The 21,360-nt window shown below is 43.0% G+C and overlaps 1 protein-coding gene across 1 annotated transcript in view; it reads right to left on the minus strand.

The window, feature by feature from the left end:
* Positions 1-21,360, minus strand: part of LOC124621922 (UDP-glucosyltransferase 2-like) — a 109,278-nt gene that overhangs the window by 53,789 nt on the left and 34,129 nt on the right. The window contains exon 2 of the mRNA XM_047147428.1: positions 12,436-12,620. Coding sequence (XP_047003384.1) covers positions 12,436-12,615 — 180 coding nt within the window. The 5' untranslated portion in view covers positions 12,616-12,620. The remainder of the gene's footprint in view (positions 1-12,435; positions 12,621-21,360) is intronic.

Consider the following 21,360-nt stretch of genomic DNA (forward strand, 5'->3'; position numbering starts at 1 on the left):
TAAGATGTTGTATCATCTAACATACGGTTCAGCAACGAACTGTTGTTATGGTCATCAGTCCGGGAGACTGGTTTGCTTCAACTCTCCATTCTACTCTATCCGGTGCTAGCCTCTTCATGTCCGAATAACTACTTCAGGCTATATCTTTCTGAATCTGCTTACTGTATTCATCTTCTGGTCTCCCACTACGATTTTTGCCTCCGCGCTTTCCTCCGATACTAAATTGCTGATCCTCTGATGTCTCAGAATGTATCCTATCAACAGATCACTTTTCGTCAAGCTGTGCTACAAATTTCTTGTCTCGCCAATTCTATTCACTACTTCCTAAATAGTTACGTGATCAACCCACATTACCTTCAGCATTCTTCTGTAGCTCCACATTTCGAAAGCTTCTAGTCTCTTCTTGTCTAAACTGTTTATCGTCCATGTTTCCCTTCCATACACGGCTGCACTCCAGACAAGTACTTTCAGGAAAGACATCCTAACGCCTAACTTTGCATTCGATGTTAATAAATTTCTCTTCTTCAGAAATACTTTTCATTCCATTGCCAGTCTACATTGCATATCAGTTACTTTGTTGTCCAAACAGCAAATCTCATCTACTGATTTAAGTGTATCGTTCCCTAATCTGATTCCTTTTACTCGACTACATTCTATTATCTTTGTTTTGCTTTTGCTGATGTTCATCTTACATCCTCTTTTCAAGACACTGTCCATTCAGTTCAAATGCTCTTCCAAGTCCTTTAGCAACTAACTATAATTACTTACTTTAGGTAAACAGAGACGTTAGCACTTTCGACCTTCACAGATTAATTCTCTGATGACAGAACATGTTTTACACATATTTTATGGTCAGTCAGAGGGTCGAAGCAGAGAGGATATAAAATGTAGACTGGCAATGGCAAGGAAAGCGTTTCTGAAGAAGAGAAATTTGTTAACATCGAGTATAGATTTAAGTGTCAGGAAGTCGTTTCTGAAAGTATTCGTATGAAGTGTAGCCATGTATCGAAGTGAAACATGGACGATAAATAGTTTGGACAGGAAGAGAATAGAAGCTTTCGAAATGTGGTGCTACAGAAGAATGCTGAAGATTAGATGGGTAGATCACATAACTAATGAGGAGGTATTGAATAGAATTGAATTGGGGAGAAGAGGAGTTTGTGGCACAACTTGACAAGAATAAAGGATCGGTTGGTAGGACATGTTCTGAGGCATCAAGGGATCACCAATTTAGTATTGGAGGGTAGCGTGGAGGGTAAAAATCGTAGAGGGAGACCAAGGGATGAATACACTAAGCAGATTCAGAAGGATAGAGTAGCATGGAGAGCTGCATCAAACCAGTCTCAAGACTGAAGGCCACAACAACAACATTATGGTCAGTTATTTGAAGTGAGATCCTAATTCATATCCAAATTTAGTGATTGGCCTTTGAGTTACAAAAATTAACGGATGTGTGTGCCTGTAATTAAGAGGGTTATTAACTGAAAAGTTACCACGCTAAGGAGCAAAGCGCCATTTCTGGATAAATTTCGTATTCTACTTTGCTACGTGGTATGTGAACAGGGCTTTTACGTACTAAAAAAGCTATCTCAATTATGGCTGATGTAGGTGTTACGATGCCCAGAAGATCGCATCTTCTTGCTCCTTCCGTTTTGTAGCCTGTCAGTTGTATGTCATCGCTGGCTGTACAATGCACAGTAAAAACATTATGAACAATTCAGCACAGGTAGTACCAGAACAACTGGCAACTCTTAAAGAAAGCGTGAGCAAAAGTGACGAAGAATTTTGTTCCTGATGATGTAATGAGCACCTTAGCAACAGTTCGCGATAAGCAACCATTTAAAGTTGTTCAGGCGAAATGTGGTTATTTTACGGAGTTTCAGTAAGCAGCTGACATGATCATTAACAAAACTAAGTTAAAATAAGTTCTGTGTCTTGGATCAAATTCATGCGCCTCTGGTAATTCCATGCTGGTCGCGATTCGACACAAAACGCCGGTCGATTTGGGAGGCCTGCCTCTTTCATGACGCCAATTGAAATGGGAGACATTCGAGGACCCGTATCTGTGGTCCTGATCTTTCGCCATGTAATTATCACGCCGTCGGTTCCTTAAACGTGGCATTGAAAGGTCGACGACTACTGTCGGACGAGGATGTGGCAGTTGCGGACTACTTCACGCAGGAAGACTCGGTGTTTTACAAAACGGGTATCTTCAACCTGATACGTCGGTGGGATTATTGCCTCAATGCTCACGGCGATTTTGCCTGATTGGCATATCGATTCTGGACTCTACGGCCTTCGAACGGAACTTTTGGACCATCGCTTATACAACCAGTGGAAAGAGTACCACAATAATATGATTACATCTTTAGCTCGGCACGCCATATTGAACATAGGGGAACGAGTAAAACCATTGGCAACGCTATTAACTGCTCCATCAGGAGTTAGGCGTCTGAAACGACCGCAAACGACACCTTCCAAGTGTCCTACGTTTTGTGACGAAGAGTTAAGTTTGCAAACGCATGAAGGAATTAGGAAGGGAATGTGTAAGCAGTCTACCTCTAAGGTATACTCTTAATTCGATAAGTGTTAACGAGTTCAACTGTCGTCACTGCGGGAGTCCTCAGACAAGTCAGTGGCTGAAGTAGCAACCCAAAGTTTTGGATGGAAGACCTGCCGAATGCGCATGTGAAGGAAATGGCCCAAAATGACGGCCAACCGAGAACTGTTCGACCATTCAATAGGAGAAGAGGAGGGTTATAGTTTCATGTCTTGTTGACAATGATGTATTGGAGAAGGAACAAATTCTCGGCGTCACACACAATAGGGAGCAAGTCGGATATGTCATTTTCAGCGGAACCATCCCAAGTGATTTAGGTAAACCAAGGAAAAACTAAATCTGGATGTCCAGATGGGGATTTGAATTCTGCTCCTCTGAACTGTTTGACCATCAGTATCACGTGCAGTCACACATTGCTACTGGTACAGAGCCACAGGGTGACCCGAGGATGTCGAAGCAGTGTGATGCAACAGATTCTCGTTGCAGTACAAGGGATGTAAGCCAGATACAACTTGGATTGGCGTGTTCGGGTGATATGACAAGGAATGATGTATGACTGAGGCCTGTTAGCTTTAGTCACTAATGGAATTCGCTGAAGAATACGAAGACACTTAATTTTCCCAATATTCGAACCTGATGATCTAGTGATAAAGCCCTAGAGACCGCCACACGGCAAGGCCAGTGTCTAGTGTGGCGCAACTAACTTACGGTCTGACGCCATGAAGGGCGCACAAAACACGGGACTATCTCATGCTTTCGCCTGACGTTACGCAAATAGTTCTCAACTGCATATTCATCTGCCAACTGCAGACGTTAAGATGACTCCCAGCTGCTCTCAGGCAGTGTTGTGTTGTCATATCTGCCGTTTTCCCGGGAAATTTCCCACTTTCTAAACAATGCCTTGCTCTACTATAAAAAATCAAATAAAATGCCAAACATGCTGTTTTTTTATCACATTCGTGTCTATTCCTTGAAGTCATTTTCATTTTGGCGAATGTTGGTACGACTCTTGATTAACTCTTTGTTTCTGAAGATATTACTTCAGTTTTTGATATCCCTTATGTGAATTCCTCACCCCAGAGACTTTTCTCGTATCAGCTCCAACTGTTAGAGTCAAGCTGCTCCAAGTTTATTCCTTGCATGGATGTTGTTTAAAAGATGGTAACGTGTGTCACTTAGTGGTGGTGGTGGTGGTTAGTGTTTAACGTCCCGTCGACAACGAGGTCATTAGAGACGGAGCGGAAGCTCGGGTTAGGGAAGGATTGGGAAGGAAATCGGCCGTGCCCTTTCAAAGGAACCATCCCGGCACTTGCCTGAAACGATTTTATGGAAATCACGGAAAACTTAAATCAGGATGGCTGGAGACGGGATTGAACCGTCGTCCTCTCGAATGCGAGTCCAGTGTGCTAACTACTGCGCCACCTCGCTCGGTGTGTCACTTAGTGTCAACTGTCTTGAGTTATTGGAATAGTATGAGTGAATGGTTTGGAAACGTAAATAATGTAATCTATTACTGTGGTGCATACTTCTAACAATTACTGACTTCTTGCGTTTCAATTTAAGATGTCTGAGTTCGCTGTTAGTTCCGCATGATGTACTCCTAGTCCTACTAGTACGCAAAGGTTTAAAATAGCCTGTGTTACTCGCAAATTTGTTTGGTGCTTGCCAAGTATTGTCCGCTCTTCAGAAAGAGTATCTTCTCCAACTGGTCTAATGAAGATGAAAGAGCAGAGATAAGTTATCTACCAAAAAGTTATGTGGGCTATTCCGTATTCAAAGAGCGCTGAAAAATTTCAAGTGTTTGCCCTTTGAAATTAGGAAGTCACAGTTAATGATTGAAGCTGACGGGACTCGAACCCGGGTCTCCTTGCTTATTAGGGAGAAATGCTGACAATTCCACCATCGCAGCACTATGATCAACATGGTTGCACGGACTACCTAAGTGGAGTGCCCTTCCCGACAGAAACTTCAGTTCGAATCTTCAGCTTATTTTTCCCGTAAATCGTCACTATCGCTAGGGCTCTCCGGCATTGGATTAGCACCCTAGTGTTGGACGTAATGGGAACGTCCTGTACTTCGTGAGATCGTATAGATCTTAAAGTTAAATTTTCCCCGTGACATTTTAGCAACGAGGCCCGGGTACGATACCCGGCCGTGGCACAAATTGTAATTCATTTCTTCGGCTTCAATCATTATCGTAGGTAAACACGAGACTTAAATGTCTCGGAGAAAATTATAACACCAATGATAAAGAGACATAACTGTGCTGTGTATGCTGACAGATAGGAACAATAAACATAGTTTTCAATCTTCGGCGGGAAAATCTGATGAGGCATGTAAATGGTGGAACTTAACTGTTAATACTGATGTTTAATTATATGAATAATTAAATAGTGACTGTCAAAATAATTTCGATAAGTTATGTCTCAAAGTAAAACAACGAAAATCATGCACAATGGCACGAGGGCACTTATAACGCCGAGTCATTACATCGTATTGCTTTTGTGTGAACTTATATTATATTGTATGAATAATAATAATAAACAATAATCGCATAGGAGAGGTACGCAGACATTGTTTGTGAAATCATTGCAGCAGTTATTTCCTAACTTAGTGAGATTTTTGAACATATATTTATCGATGAATAGTTGTGGAGTATTAACACGAAGAACAGGGTGTCTTGTACCTACTGCTATCTCTTGCTTTTTCGAGTTTCTGTCCTGATTTAGAGACTGTTGCATCTGACAACACTGCCAACGCCGCAGCATCTGACGAGCATTGTAGCGAGCGTGCATCAGGAATCAAGACACCGTCGCCGTCAGCAGAGCCCGACTGGAAATTCCGCTGGATGAGTTAGTTACCGTTCGCTGGAGGCAGGAATGGACCAGTGTTGATAGTGAACTTAAACAACATTGTGGCGCAGCACCATCATACTAAAGTTAAGTATCTGCGAAGAAATCTGGTATAATAAACTCAGTTGTCACAATGCAGGTTTTCGTAAAAATCCCTGTATTTTGGCTCCGTATATTTCGTCATGTCCAATAGATGATTTTTCTTCTCATGAATTTGCAGTGCTCCACAGTAGAGCAACCGAAAACCAGAAGGCAACGAAAATATTTTTGCTTCACGTTCATAACCATGTTTCACAATAATTCGTCCCACAGACGAAGCACGTTGTGATTATGGTACACGCTTATGCATCGAGCATCGTCATTACATAACTTCAACCAGAGCACAGTAGTAATTTTCAAAGTTGGTGCCGTTTGGAAAACCAACTCAGTGGATCCTCTGCCCTTGAAATCTTCCATAATCATCTCCTAAATGGACAGTTTTGAAGCTTCGACAACGGCCTAAGCAATGACATGCTTCCATTCCAAAGGAACCAAAGCTTTTGACACTTTCTTTCCGTTCTCGATCATTGCAAAGTTGCTGTCACGTGGTAGGAAACTATGACTCGAACATAAAAACTTTTGATGTATTTCTGCAAAGTACTTACAGCTGGCCAGATAGAAATAACGTGCTAAAACTTTCTATTTATCGTCCGGCCCGACACAGTGGTCAGACCATACCACCAATTTGCGTTCCGTACCTTCTTCAAACATCACAAATTTAAGCAGACAGGAAACTATTTTAGCTGAACCCCTCCTTGCGGCGAATCCATATCATAAATTTATTGTGTTGCTTCCACTACCAACGTCACGATCCGTGAAATTATACGACGACAACTGTCTCCGGCAGAATACCTGTTGAACGTCAACACATACAACTCGTATATTGTTGTTCCTTTAAGTCACGTCCTTATCGTTTTTTGACACTTTGTATGTCTGGTCTGCTTTTGCGTGACTCTCAAGTTCGATGTCGTGCATTTATATTTCGACTGAAGCTGCGATCACAAAAAAAGCAGAGTACAGACATTCATTTGAGGGTGTAATCCTGCTGTAATGGCTCGTGTGCTTCGGGAAACTCGAAATGTGTTCCCGGGTCAGAGCCCTGTCGCCATTTGATATGGTATGTGGACTACTGAAATATTTTCCTCGACCTTCATTAGGAGTGGTCATTCCATCCTTTAGTTTACGCTGAAGACTCTGTAGTCGTGTTGGGTGATGCAGTATATGCAATCAATGGTTTCTGACATGCTCTTATTTTGACTGGACACAATATTTGAAAGTAGCTTGCTTCCGTGAAATATCGTCTGTCTTGTCACCTTTCTTCTAGCTGGCACGCCTATTTCCATGGAGTTTATTAAGTAAATGGACTACTCGTCGTTCGTCAAGGCATGATTTCTTCATACAGCTTTTAACTTAATTTCCAGGCTTATGTCCTTGCATCCTCCTTTCGAACATATTTCTGCAATGCAGACATGATCCTGAATCATGCAGTCAATATTCAGCAGTGCGCAAGGTGTGTATTCTGGTTTTTCGTCGATGATAACGACAGAACTTCAGTTAATTTTATTTATGTTACGTATTTTTACTCTAATGTTTTCTGAAGATGCACATAACGCGCGTCGTTAGAGCCATGAGCTGTACAGGGCACATAGGCCGCTATTCGGGACTCATACGCTATAGACACACGCCTTTTTAGAAAACGGAATCATATTCCACTCATCTGCGTTGGAGGCTGCTTTGTAGGAATTAGCTTTCCATTTCGTGATTTATGATCCAATCCAGCATAACGAAGACTTTTCCTCTTAATATCCTGTCAATTTACCTTTTCCGCGCATTATTTGCACGTCTCAAACTACTTGCGGTAAGCGTCACCTTGCTACATTCCACCATTCTTGTAACATACAGCATTGTTCGCGCAGAGGCGCGAAAACTGCGTCTCTCTCCTCCCTGTCTGTGCTTCGTTCATCGTAAAGAATAAACCTGACGTGAACAAACACAAACGTTATGATTGGTCAGCAGCCGTAGCTCTCGTACACTGGCGCAGTTCCGCTCTCGGGAGTAGGTCAAACTTTTGTATGAGATATCTTATTACTATGTCACTGTAAATGTAACTTTTAAGACGTTCTGATGTATTAACAGCCATCAACGTTTTTCTTAATCATTCTTTAGCTAAGTGATTTGTATTTCAAAAATTATATACACTCACAGTCTCTGTAAATGCTACTTGTCCTCTGATTGTTTCGCTGTTCGTACGTACCGTGAAAATGAATCACACTGCTTCCTGCTTCGTAGTGAAACAGGTGCGCGGAACACCGTTACTGGCGAGAAACGGATTACACAGATCAGCTTTGACGTTTTTCGAGAAACTTGTTTTTATTGCAAATACCACATTGTTAATCATCGATTGTTAAAGGCTGATGAAGTTAAGTGAAACATTACACAAGTTTTTCAGAGAAAAATGAAAAATCAAACACTCATTGTTTGAATGTGCCCATTGTTGTGTAGGGCAGATACAATTTTCACGACGTCGAGCACACTGAACAAACGCTGGATTTTTACAGTTGTCACATTAGCACTGCAATCTGCACGCAACAAAATTCAGATGGTTCAAATGGCTCTGAGCACTATGGAACTTAACATCTGTGGTCATCAGTCCCCTAGAACTTAGAACTACTTAAACCTAACTAACCTAAGGACATCACACAACACCCAGCCAGCACGAGACAGAGAAAATCCCTTACCCCGCCGGGAATCGAACCCGGGAACCCGGGCGTGGGAAGCGAGAACGCTACCGCACGACCACGAGATGCGGGCGCGCAACAAAATTGATCTGGAGCCAAGTTAAGGGTTTTGTCGAGAGAAATAAGACATTTAAGCTGCCAAACGTACTGTAACTAATGCATGAAGCCTTGTGACGCGTCACTGCCTAAGTGCCTACCAATAGCAAAATACGGAACAGCACGTCATAAAAGAGGAGGAAGAAACGCGGTTTTCTTGGTGGTTTGGGATTCTGTTGCTGATCGCCTCAGGAAATTTCATCACTCATGTTTTTAAGTATAATACTATGTTAGCTAAGATCGAGAGCATGTGATTTTTTCCGTCCGAGCGCCTGAGAACCGTATCACCTGAGGTTTACTATATGTTATTCTCTTTCGCTTAAAAATTATATTACATTCAAAGCTATATTGTTCTCTGCTCGTCTCTTTTACATCTTTACTGCAACTATTCACATCACTGCACAGTAGTTGTATCACTCGCCTGTCCAGTGCTCCCAATAGTTAAATGTGCCGGTAAAGCTGTTGCCACGTATTATCATTGAGCACAGCGTACATTATCAAATGGTTCAAATGGCTCTGAGCACTATGGGACTCAACTGCTGAGGTCATTAGTCCCCTAGAACTTAGAACTAGTTAAACCTAACTAACCTAAGGACATCACAAACATCCATGCCCGAGGCAGGATTCGAACCTGCGACCGTAGCGGTCTTGCGGTTCCAGACTGCAGCGCCTTTAACCGCACGGCCACTTCGGCCGGCGTACATTATCGAACATGACTATTACACGAGACAGCTTGGCAACGAAACCCAATGACGTTCCAGTAAACACGGAAAAGTACATAGGGTAATGTTTACATGAGGTTTATTCTCGTGATGCACGGAGTATAGTGCTGCCCTCGGACGGTGAACAGGTCAACTGTTACAGCAGGTGATGCAGACTGCCAGATAGAATATAACTCCACGCGATTATACAAAATGTCAAAATGTGCCATACATTGTTATTCGTGTGCACGATTCAATTATTGTTAAGTGTCACTAATTTGTTTGTTGCCTGTGCAAACTTAGTTGTTCCGGTGACGACTACATTTAGTTGTTTGCTGTCTATCAAACCATTTCAGTAACATCACAGCAACAACCTTCTGTGGTATGGGGTTCTCTACCTGCCGCCTACGTGGGGCGCCAAGCGTCTTGGGTGAATACCACACCTGGAAACAGAAAAGTCGCAGAATCGAAACCGGTTAGACCATGGAAATTTCAGCATACCTATCGTTCACCTCTCAGTGGTCTGAAGATTCGCCAGGAAAGACAGGGGGTTCTGATTCCAGGTTAACTTGCAGATCCCACTTGCCTGATAGTGCTACTGTGTGACGAAAGTCGCCTACTTGGCTTCCAGTTGAAAGAACCGCACCAGACACATTAGCTTAGCCACACGAAGTTATCACTGTTCGCATCGTTGTTACTATCATTGTTATAATCATCACTGTTGTTATTATATTCGCCACTAAAGATGTTTCGTTTCTCAAAGTACGTTAGTTAGTTTCTGAAAGTTCCCCATTGCAGCAGATGGTAATGTGCCCGGAAATATGCTGATGGACTACATATGTGAAAACATAAGCAACGATGTTCATGCACGTACGATCCACAATACCCACATGCACACACGAAGTCAGCGTGGCGTTTCGCTGACGGGATTTTGAATTATCATGCCGTGAAATGATTTTCTCGTTTTTAAAGATTCGGACACCCATAAATTTGTCGATAATGGATGAGATTAGCTGCACGCAAGAAACCAGAGACGATGACAGATACTTACTTGGTGCTCGTAACAAACAGTCTGCTACGACATCAAGCATTCGCAAACCCTACATGTGCTGCCGCAAAGAATTCAGAATAGAATTCGTCATTTCCCGTTTTAAGTGTCGCACTCTACATATTTCCTAATTAGACTGAGAACTATTTCAAGTTTGTCAATGATTACGTATGCAGCAAAGCATGATATCATGTGGAGGATCATGATTACATCCGCTAGGAAGGGATTGGGCAATCAGAGAATAGGTAAATATGCGATGAGGAAATAAGGCACGTGCACCGAATTACATTTGTCAGCCTTGAGTATACTTTCTCAGACCTACGGTGATAAATGATTCACAAATATACGTGACACTGATGAGCCAAAACATTATGTCTACCTGCTTAATAGCTTGTTTGTCCGTCCTTGGAACGAAATACGTCACTGAATCTGCGTATCAGGAATCCGACAGTTTGCTGGTATGTTTGTCGAAGTATATGGCATTAGACGTCTACGCATAGGTCACGTAATTCGCGTAAATAAAGGGCCGGTCATTTAATTGCGCGTGGGTGGTGCCAGATAGCGAAACAGGTGGGGTCCATAGGATTCACATCAGGTGAGTTTGGTCGCAGAGACATTAACGTGAGTTCACTATAGTGATAGTGAAACAACTGGAGCACGGTTCCGGCTCCGATACACGGACAATTATACTGCTGACAGATGGCACGATAGATGACATCGCATCAAGCATGAAGAGATGCAGGTGGTTCGCAGCTGTCAACGTGGCTTCGATTGCTACCACAGGCCCCATGCAAGGGCAGGAGAATGTCGCCCACAGCGTAATACTGCTCCCACCAGCTTTCGTCCGTGGCGTGCTACACGTTTCGGCCCATCGTTCACCTCGATGACGGAGTTTGTGGAGACGACCATCGACCTAGTGTAATAAAAATGTGACTACCCGAAGACTAGACACTTTTCCATTGATCGACGGCGAATCCCGATGGTCCCGTGGACACTGCAGTCGTAACCGACGATGTTGGGTTAACGTGTGAACACGTTAGGGTGGTCTACTGCGGAGCTCCATGTTCTGCATGAACGGTGTGCTCCGTAACACTTGTGCGCACGCCAACATTGCGCTCTTTCAGCAGAAATTCCACAGATCACCATCTGTCTTATTTTACAGAGCAGGCAAGCCTCCGAACCCCACGCTCTGTGAAGAGTTGTGAACGTCCAACCGTTTAGCGCCTAGTGGTAGTTTCACTGTCCTACCTCTTTTCGTAGATGCTTGAGGCAGTAACGCTTTAACACTCGACCAGCTTCTTCGTTTTTCAGATATTCGTTCACAGGGGTCTGCGTAATAATGATTTAGCCTTTGTTAAAGTCGTTCTTCTCCATGGTTTCCCCACTTGTAGCCCATGTCTTCGCTAGGGTTGTCCCCCGTCCGTGTCTGCTCCGCCTACATACTTTTGTTACCACGTCACGTGCCCGTAACACCACCAGGGGACATTAAACGTCGCGGTGGGCAGTTGTCATTATGATCTGGCTCCATAGTACATGTGTATCACAATATTAGTACAGAGTGACACATACCAGCAGTGCAAATGTGTGATTTATTTACTACATCATGTAAGCATATTTTGAAACGTGGGTCAAGCGTCAGTTATGAGTATTCGAATGCTTCCCAAGCATTGAGCATATAACATAGTATATTAATTATTATTACGTTCAGTCACATATCAATACACGCTAATATTCTAAAAGAGGTGTAGGATTGTTTTCAGGTTTTGTTGTGCCATGACATACAGAAGTTCAACTATTTTTGAATCGACGGCAGTATCAGTGGCATTTATGTAAGGGAAACAATGTTTGGTATGTGATCGGCAGTTGGCTTTCGTTAGTAAACAAAGCTCTGTGAGATCGTTAAGCGCCACCGGTAATTATGAACGTTATACCACGATATGCGTGTTGGAGAGTCTTACACATTTACTGCTTGCATTATATTATTGACTGTGTCTAATGATATATTAATAATAAGGTATGTCATACTAAATATAAATATAGACGGATTTCTGTTACATACATATTTCAACTAGTATGTGTAATAATGCGATGTAACAATTTGTGTTTCCCTTGTTTTATAGATCCTGGTAATGGGATCATGTCGTCCCGAAACATGTTGCGTTGGATACAACACACATATGCACAACTAGTGCGTCTTAATGTGTACTTATAACTTCGAATACTTTCTTTAGGTTTTTTCTGTGAATCTGTGGCGGCTCCTCTGAAGCTACTGTTGACTCGTCTCGTCAGTGTGACAACCACATAAAATATAAGATTGAAGGCTTTTTAAACAACAGTACAAGCTGAGTAAGTGGATGAAGTACCGGCAGACTTTCACGTCCGACGATACCAAAGGTCTTACCTCGAGAAGATCAGCAGATATGTGGGTGACGTGGTGGCCCCTGCGCAGCAGAGACTCTATTATCTTATTTATTGGGAAGGCGTGACTTATTGACGGCGAAGTTTGTATGAAGAGGATTCGCGACGAAAGAGTCCCATGCACAGCGAACAGAAGCCCGAGAACGAAGACAGTGGCTTTCATCTTGCCTGCAAAAAAGAACAGAAAGTGTAACATGCATTCGCCTGTTCCTTTCAACAGATACCCTCTTCAGTGCCTGCAGCCTCATTTATTACTTTTGCCAAAGGACCGCCATGATTGTATCTTTATTTCCGAATTTCTAGTACACATTATATCCTACTTATTGCTGAACATTGAACGTCACAGACGTTTTGCATGTGAAAGCTGTCACTCATTGACTACTAATTGCTAAATAGTACAGGTTACTAAAAGATCTATATCTCACTTAATATGGCAGCACTCTTCTGCAAAATCCTGGGTTTTTGTTGAGCTCCAGGCGCAACGTAATCGCTGGCCAGCACAGAAAAACAGTCCATTTCAGCGAAGTGTTCTAGCTCCGCTTCTCTTCTACACCAACGACCAACCGCTGACTCCAAATACAAGAAGCATCCTCCATTCTTCAGAAGATCTAGCCTTGCTGCACAAAACAACAGCTTGGACGACCTAAGAACCCTATCAGTGTACCGTAATTGGAACGACGTAGGACCAGGAGCTGCTAAGGTACATGCCTGTGCATTCCAACTACGGAACACAGCCGCTCGCTTCAACTTCTACGTCCGCATCTCGTGGTCGTGCGGTAGCATTCTCGCTTCCCACGCCCGGGTTCCCGGGTTCGATTCCCGGCGGGGTCAGGGATTTTCTCTGCCTCGTGATGGCTGGGTGTTGTGTGCTGTCCTTAGGTTAGTTAGGTTTAAGTAGTTCTAAGTTCTAGGGGACTTACGACCACAGCAGTTGAGTTCCATAGTGCTCAGAGCCATTTTCAACTTCTACACCAATGACCAACGACCGCATATAATATGGTCTGGAACTCAATTACGCCATTGTGATACTGGAAACTAAGGATAACGCTTGACAGAACTCTTCGAAATACCACTGCAAGAACTACAAAACGAAAATCTAGAATCGAAACGTCTGATTCCTAAGCTGGCACGGTGAAAATGGAGCTCACATTCCCCCCCCCCCCCCCCCCCAAAAAAAAAAAAAAAAAAAAAAACTTTGCGCTTTCAAGGGCACTGTGTTTTTCCTCTGCCAAATGTGTCTCTCCGGTATAGCACAGATCATCGTGTACCAGAAGAATGAGTACAGCGCTCAATGAAACATGCAGGCCAGTTACAGGTTACCTCAAACCGACTCCAACAGACAAACTTTATCACCTTGGTGGAACAGCGTTGCCATCACTTGGTAAGAATAGACTCTAAGCACCCACCTGTGGCATTACGGTTCACGTCAACGGCTGAGGTTGAGGAAGATTATCTAACAATCTTAGCGGGCCTCCCGAGAAGGCGAAGCTAGAACTGTGGAGGAAGATGAGTGAATACATCAACACCACAGATGGACGACATCAGCCGAGCAAGTTACCCTTGGACACAGTGAAAGCTGTATGGTATGGAGGTCGCTAATAAGATGACGATCCAGAATGGAATGATGATAGGACAAAATGTACAATGGAGCTTTAATTTTTATGACACTTGCTGTGAATGTGGGCGAGCGAACTGCACATGGTTCCATACCTTTTGTGCTTAACATCTTGCAAAGAGGATGGTACTACTCATGGCATCTCGACTGCCTTGGAGGTGACGAAGTTCTGAGTATGTACGATACGAAGATACTGTATTTTCCTAGTCTAATTTTTCTGTTTCTGGTTTGTTTGTCTGTCAGTGTATTTGTATATTTCTGACCCGCGAACAAATAATTAATATTATATACATTTTTACGCACGATATTTCAACGACTTCCAGCGATACTACCGGATATTGAAAAACAGCAAATAGATAGAAGTCCTCAACGAATGCGCTGAGAAAGCTCCTGAAGAAACTGAGTTCATTTGCACTAAATTTAACTTTCAGAAACTGAACACGAAGTTCGGAAAACTCAAAAAAAAAAAAAAAAAAAAAAAAAAAAAAAAAGGATCAAATGGCTCTGAGCACTATGGGACTTAACATCTGAGGTCATCAGTCCCCTAGAACTTAGAACTACTTAAATCTAACTAACCTAAGGACATCACACACATCCATGCCCGAGGCAGGATTCGAACCTGCGACCGTAGCGATCGCGCGGTACCAGACTGACGCGCCTAGAACCGCTCGGCCACATCGGCCGGCTCGGGAAACTCCAGCGGGGCTCGAAAAGGAAGCACACATAGTTAGATCACAGATACTCAACAGAGCGTAAGGGGGAACACACACGTCTACAACAAGAAGTACGGTCCGCACATACATAGGTTAGACACTACACTACCGTGATCAAACCTGAAGTTCTGTACGCAAGTGAAACTTTCATTCACAACACTACAGGCAATTTGGAAAACATCCTGAAGGTAGAACAAAGGACTTTGAGGGCAAATCTTTTCCCCGCAAAAGACAAAATTATCAAACATGTCAGCAGACATCAGAAATCCTAGTCTAAATACTACGGACATGTTCATACACACAAAAGTATGACATAGGAAAAACAAAGAACATGCCATGCATTCAACATTTCGAAGACGACCTCGATGGATGTGGAATTAATAGAAAAAAAAACTTTCGAGACAAAATGTAAACTGTAGAACGTGATTCAAAAGCTACATAGGAAATATATATAAAAGGCAATGCACTAACAGAGTGACTCACTCACTGATTCATCATCGCCTAGCCCAAACCGCTAAAGATAGAAAATTGAAATTTGGAGACGGTGTGGATCTTACACTGCAGATATAGTTTATTTGTTCAAAATTCCACTCCAGAAATGGGTAAAATAGGGTTTTTGAAAATGTGTCCCTATTAAGGCAATTTTGAAGTTAGAACTACGAAAATTGGTTTCTCAGGCAGAAATAAAAAATGCGTGTTTTAGCACTTCTGGAAATCCAACCACTAAAGCAGTAAAATAATGGGTGAAACTTTTAGTGGAAATAATTCATTACCAAAGGCCTACTAAAGCATTTTGAAAGGTACATCTATTTAAACTGGTATTTGACTTATCGATTAGAAATAAAGAAACAGGTGTTACGATGTTTTTGAAAATTCAGCCCCCTAAGGGAGTTAAATATGGGATGAAAAACTGTATGAATTTTTTTCATAATGAAAACATTTTGAAAGCTATATTTATGAAAACTTCTATTTGGATTCTCTGTTAGTAATAGAAAAAATTGTGTTGCACCGTTTTTGGGAAAACAACTACTAAGAGGGTGAAATAGGGGATGAAAGTTATTAGGAAAATATTTCGTTCTATCAAAACAATACAAGCACTAAATATATGAAAATTGCTATTTCACTTCTCGGTTAGATGTAAAGAAATATGTGTTAGGGGACGAAAGTTCCTACAGAAATATCACCACAAGAACGTAAAAGGGGCGATTAACAAAAAACTTCCACTCCAACTACCAGAATCGCTTTGTGGTCGGAAGTCCGTTCGGAAAAGACCATCCTTCTGCGGCCTTAATTAGCGTGTAACGTTTAGAAGGCAGTGCAATTTATGAACAAAATTAAAATTTGATTAAAGAAAAAGAATAAAATCTGTGCAGATCATACGGACTAAGTGAACGAAGCAGCCGTCACTAAGCTAGTATGTAATATACCTAAAACTGTAATTTGTGATACAAATACATGGTGTTACGCAGGTTAAAATGTGTTAAAGTCATACGTTGGGGTCACTTTCTCAATTTCACAACAGAAAAAAAAACCGTTTGCACACCAACAGCGAACTACCTTCACCGACTTGTTTGTGCAGTTGGGGATGTAGCTGTTGGGACAACATTTTATAAGATCCTGGTAAATTCTTGCATTGGCCTAACAGGTCATTCAGTCATGTGCTAAAGTGTACGTCTATCAGCTCAAGTCTGAGGTAATGAGGAGGTACTTAAGCAGCTACTAGAGAGAATGGTCTGACAACGTCTTCAATGTGGAAAGTCTTGAAATCTCTTTCAGAACGTATGACGAAACTTTTCAAGTACTGAAACGAAGATGGACACGTCTGGTCGAGAAATGAGTGAACTGAGTTATGAGAATTGTTCCATATGGTGAACTTGAAGCTGAGTTTCACACAGAATTAACTTTCGTTTTACAGAATCAATTTTGTCTGCCATATCTTTTAGCGAATCATTCTCCCCTTGCATTAAAAGATTTGATGAAATCAAACAATTGGTGATGTCGACCATAAAATATTTTGTCACTTTTGTATTTTACCTTGAGTTTTTCCCCTAATCACATCGTCTTCATGCCTGGTGCTGTAACGATGTTCCAGTGACTCTTTTTCCAGCTCATTTCTGCACCATAGAAGCATAAGAAGTGGCAAAAACAAAGGGTTTCGTCGCCTTGTATTCTTTTTTGGCTTTGGGATAGGTGGTCCACATCGGCACTTTTATTTCCTGTATTTTGTGTTCCTCAGCAGAAACAAGGCAGTATTGGCTCCAGATTGGGTGATTCCTAGAGCAGTTGATGCAGATTGCTGGAGATCAGCAGCCCGTCACAGTGTCGTTGGCTGCGTTTCTGCAGTTACCACAGGTCGCTTCACTGCCGCAACTCTTGGTTGTATGGCCAAAACGTTGACATTTATAGCACTGGATAGGGTTTGGTACGTAAGGCCTAATTTAAAGCCGAAGCCTGGCATAACATGTTCAGGCAGTGTTGGACAACTGAGTGTGACAATGAAAGTGGCAGCTTCTGCATTATGCCTTCACGTTCGTTGCTCCACATCCACTATCCCCTTGGATGCCCATTCTTGTTTCAGCTCAACTACGTCCAAGTCCATGATATCACAGTTCCTGAGCACATTTTTGCTTGAGCTGAGAGAAGTGTGGATCTCAACAACGATATTATGTTCACGTTTGTGTGATTTTCTTATCAAATTCAACCTGCTTTGACTAGTCAGTTTCGACCAACAAGAAACCCTATGTAAACGTTTGATAGGTGCCAGCAAGTCCTTCCAAGCCTTTATGGATATAGAAGGGGGACACTTTTTCAGACCTGCACTCCTTCCTCTTAATTATCAGAAACACATCTTGATTTACCACTCCTTTAATTCTGTTACTAAATCTGACTGACTGTGATAATTAGGTGAGGTACCCTCCTTAAATCGTTTGGATGATTGGGTGTGAGTACTCCTAAGCCATACTCCAATCATGCTGAGAGGAAAAGAAGATTTCGAGGGTTCCATCTTGGTCTCATGAGCAACGTGGAAAATGAGGGTCCACTCATACAGATCCCCATATGCCTGAGTAACCCTTATACAACTGAGGTGCAGCAGAAGTTGCCCACTAACGACTGGTCCACCTCAACAGCCTTGTACCTCATAGATGCGCAGCGCACCTTGAGGGTGAGTGGTTTTTTTATAGTGGTTTTTTTCCGTCCTCGCGATCCGGGCAATCGAGCCAAGATCCCCTTTCCCTATGACACACAATGTTTCACCTCAGCGCCGCATGGCGGTCCTTAAATCAGGGCCAGAGCTTACAGTGACAGAGTACTGGTGACACATCCCAGTCCCCAGCTCAGGAACCCCACGGTCAAGCCTGCAGCAAGTAAAGAATTTGGGTCCCTGAGGGGTTCTATTAGGGACAGATCTGGGGATGTTGATGGCCACAGGAATACCTTAACATCTTGCAGACAGTTCGTAGAGACATGTGCCAAGTGAGAACGAGCATTTTCCTGTTGAGAAAAGATAGTGCACATGAGAGGTAACACACGAACGCAGAAAGTCGTACGTGATGGCTCCCCACATCATGACAGTTGGAGTACTAGCGCTGCGGCTCTAAAAAACAGTGAAATGTCGCCGCCATACTCGCTGACGATAGACAATCAGGGAGGCGCAGAACCGCGATTCATCGCTGAACACAATGCGACCTCACTCTTCAGGAGTCCGCGCTTTCCAGTCATGGGACGGCTATAAGAGAAGTTCTCTGTGCTGTGACGCTAACGTCAGCCTACTGATGGGATGGTAATTCCCTGTTCTGGTTGTTCCCAGTCTCTGACCAATGGTATTTACTCTCGGCAGGCGCAGGTGTTGAGGGGCTATGATAGGTTTGGTACACAAATCGGTGATCACCGCCTGTGGTGGCCACACGCTGTCGTCTGTAATCCTGACGACGAACACGTCTGCCCTCACATCCCATGGAGTCGGGCCACTGTGACATCCGAACTCCCTACAAATCTGGATATTGCTCGTTTCGACAAAATGGAGACCCACAAAGAGGGCCATTTCAAATTCTCCCTGTGCTGATAACGCTGTCTCACACGAGGATGCGGCAACTACGTGTCCTTCACAGTGATCACTCAACACCTGGCACTCTTCACACCCCTTATTTAACCTACTAGTCTTGGTCATAACATGAAACGCGAACAACAATAATGCGGTCTTGTGGCTGTTCTACTCTTCACAGAAATCGCAACTCATAATCATTAAATAATCTCGCCAGTCGCGTGCACCCCTCGAAGTTACAAAGACATCCAGCCATGTCTTCTGGTTGCTTCGCGATTTTGTCGGACCGCGTACCTCTATGACGTACCTCTATGACGTTTTGTAAATTAGGTCACCTGGAAAATTAAAAACAAAGAAAAAAACTGCAGTACCTCGCAAACAAGGCTCATCACGGCCGACTACATCCAATCGTCCGTTCTAAATGGTTCAAATGGCTAGAACTACTTAAACCTAACTAACCTAAGAACATCACACACATCCATGCCCGAGGCAGGATTCGAAACTGCGACCGTAGCGGTCGCGCGGTTCCAGACTGAAGCGGCTTGAACCGCTCGGCCAATCCGGCCGGCTCAATCGTCCGTGACAGTAACTATCTGATATGAAAGTCACTCAGTGTCAAGACCGTCATCATGCCACACCCACTATGTCGCCGTGTACGGATGACGATGCGCTTTAATGGTGTAGTTTCGGTTTACAGGCGAGTTACAGACTTCATTTTTATGCTCGATGTTTCGACGGCGCTGCAGTCGTCTTCTCGATGTGCTGCGAGTTGTACTCTTGTGTGTACTCGTTGCCAGGACTACAACCAGACTGCGAAAAATTGTTGACTGGAAACGGGGTAGCAACGAAAGAGTGAAATGTCGGAATGTAAGTAAGTAGAAAAGAAATGTCTCAAATAGCTTTATTGGAAAGAATGCAAATTATGAGAGCTCCACATCATTTGTAAAGTCTGACAGAAGAAGTATTTGAATAGTATTATAAGTTTAAAAGCTTTTTGTTTTTATAAAAAAGGAGCCAATCGGACCAGACCGACTGTCGTGTCACCCATTAGCCAATGGCGTCCTGTGGAGGTCTTATGGAGGGGACGGGAACGACACATCGCCTCCCGGACGTTGTTAGGTTAGCAGACATGGTGCCACTACTGTTCGGTTAAGTAGCTCCTGACTTTGCGTCGCAGGGTGAGAATACTCCAACCAGGAAAACATCCCTGGCGGTAAGGGAAATCAAATCCGGGTCCTCCGCATGGCCAATCAGACACATTGACGAATTGGCTGCGGAGGCGCACTTAGAAGTAAAGAAAACATATCAACGAAAATTTTAGTAAAGATGTAAGCGTCATTGGTCATTTCTAAGGAACCACGGAATGGCCACAGCTTCACCTCATTTGTTTCTGAGCAGTAACTAAGAATGCAGTATTGACGTCACTAACCCAGCGAGATGTAAAATCCCTGCATTTTACTTCGAAAAAGTCGACCTTTGCAGATAGATTCTTTCTTTTTTTTCAGCACACTATTTGTTGGTCAGTAGAAGGTACTGAATATTTCCTAGGAGGGAAGGTCGTGCAGATTAAACGTGAAAATTACACGATATTTTTTATTTCATTATGCTGCACAATATACAGTTAAATTACGATGATTACAACTTACATCAGGTTGTGGTGGTTCTTTTTGAGCAACTGCCAATCGTTTGTCACATACGGCTTTCCTTGAATTCTTAGTTCAATAGTCTTCTATATATTTCTAATCTTGCCTTTTCTTTCGATCATAAAGCGCTGCACACAAAAGATTCACGAAAGCAAATAAAATGTGTTACTGCTTTTTGCTTTTAGCAAAGCGAACGAGAAGCACTACGTACCGTGTTTACCACTGCAGCCGACTCTCTCTGTACATTCAGCGCTCCTCCTGTCGCGAACAAAGGACCGTTACACACTGATAAATCTAACGGAGTACTAGTACTTGCCACCTGTCTCAAGCTATTACCGACGGTACAACCAGTTTAGGCCCTTTCAGCGTTTCCAGTCCTCAACTGTTGGTGTGACGTCACGGTTTGTGGCCGAGTTCGACTCCCGGCGCCCCCTACGCCCATCGAAGTTCATTTGTTTTTCAGAGCCGGAACTGGTATTCCGTGAAACGCAAATTCCCTTACCACTTTCCAGCTCTAACGGATGCGATGGCCGGCGAAATCTCAATGAACTGAGTGTCGAATCCCATGCCTGGTTTAAAATGAAACCACTGGCTCAGTTAATCAAGTTCTGAAACATCCTTCATTCGATAGAGTCCGTAATTCCGTTGTCCCAGAAACGTGACGTCGGCATCACAGTAGTGTTCTCATGGGATTTCGTTCCATTATTATATTCGAGGCAGTGCTGGCAAGAACAGATTTGCTTGGTTGTTTCAATCGAATATGTCGCTCATGTTCCTTGCACCTCTTCCCCCCTACTCTAATAATCTGTCCCACGTAAGTCATGCAATATCGGCGTGAAATAAGGTACACATCCAGCTTTCTGAGATGTAGATTGCCTTTAAAATTAAAAAGTTG

Source organism: Schistocerca americana, chromosome 7 (genome assembly GCF_021461395.2).
Source record: "Schistocerca americana isolate TAMUIC-IGC-003095 chromosome 7, iqSchAmer2.1, whole genome shotgun sequence".
NCBI lineage: Eukaryota > Metazoa > Arthropoda > Insecta > Orthoptera > Acrididae > Schistocerca > Schistocerca americana.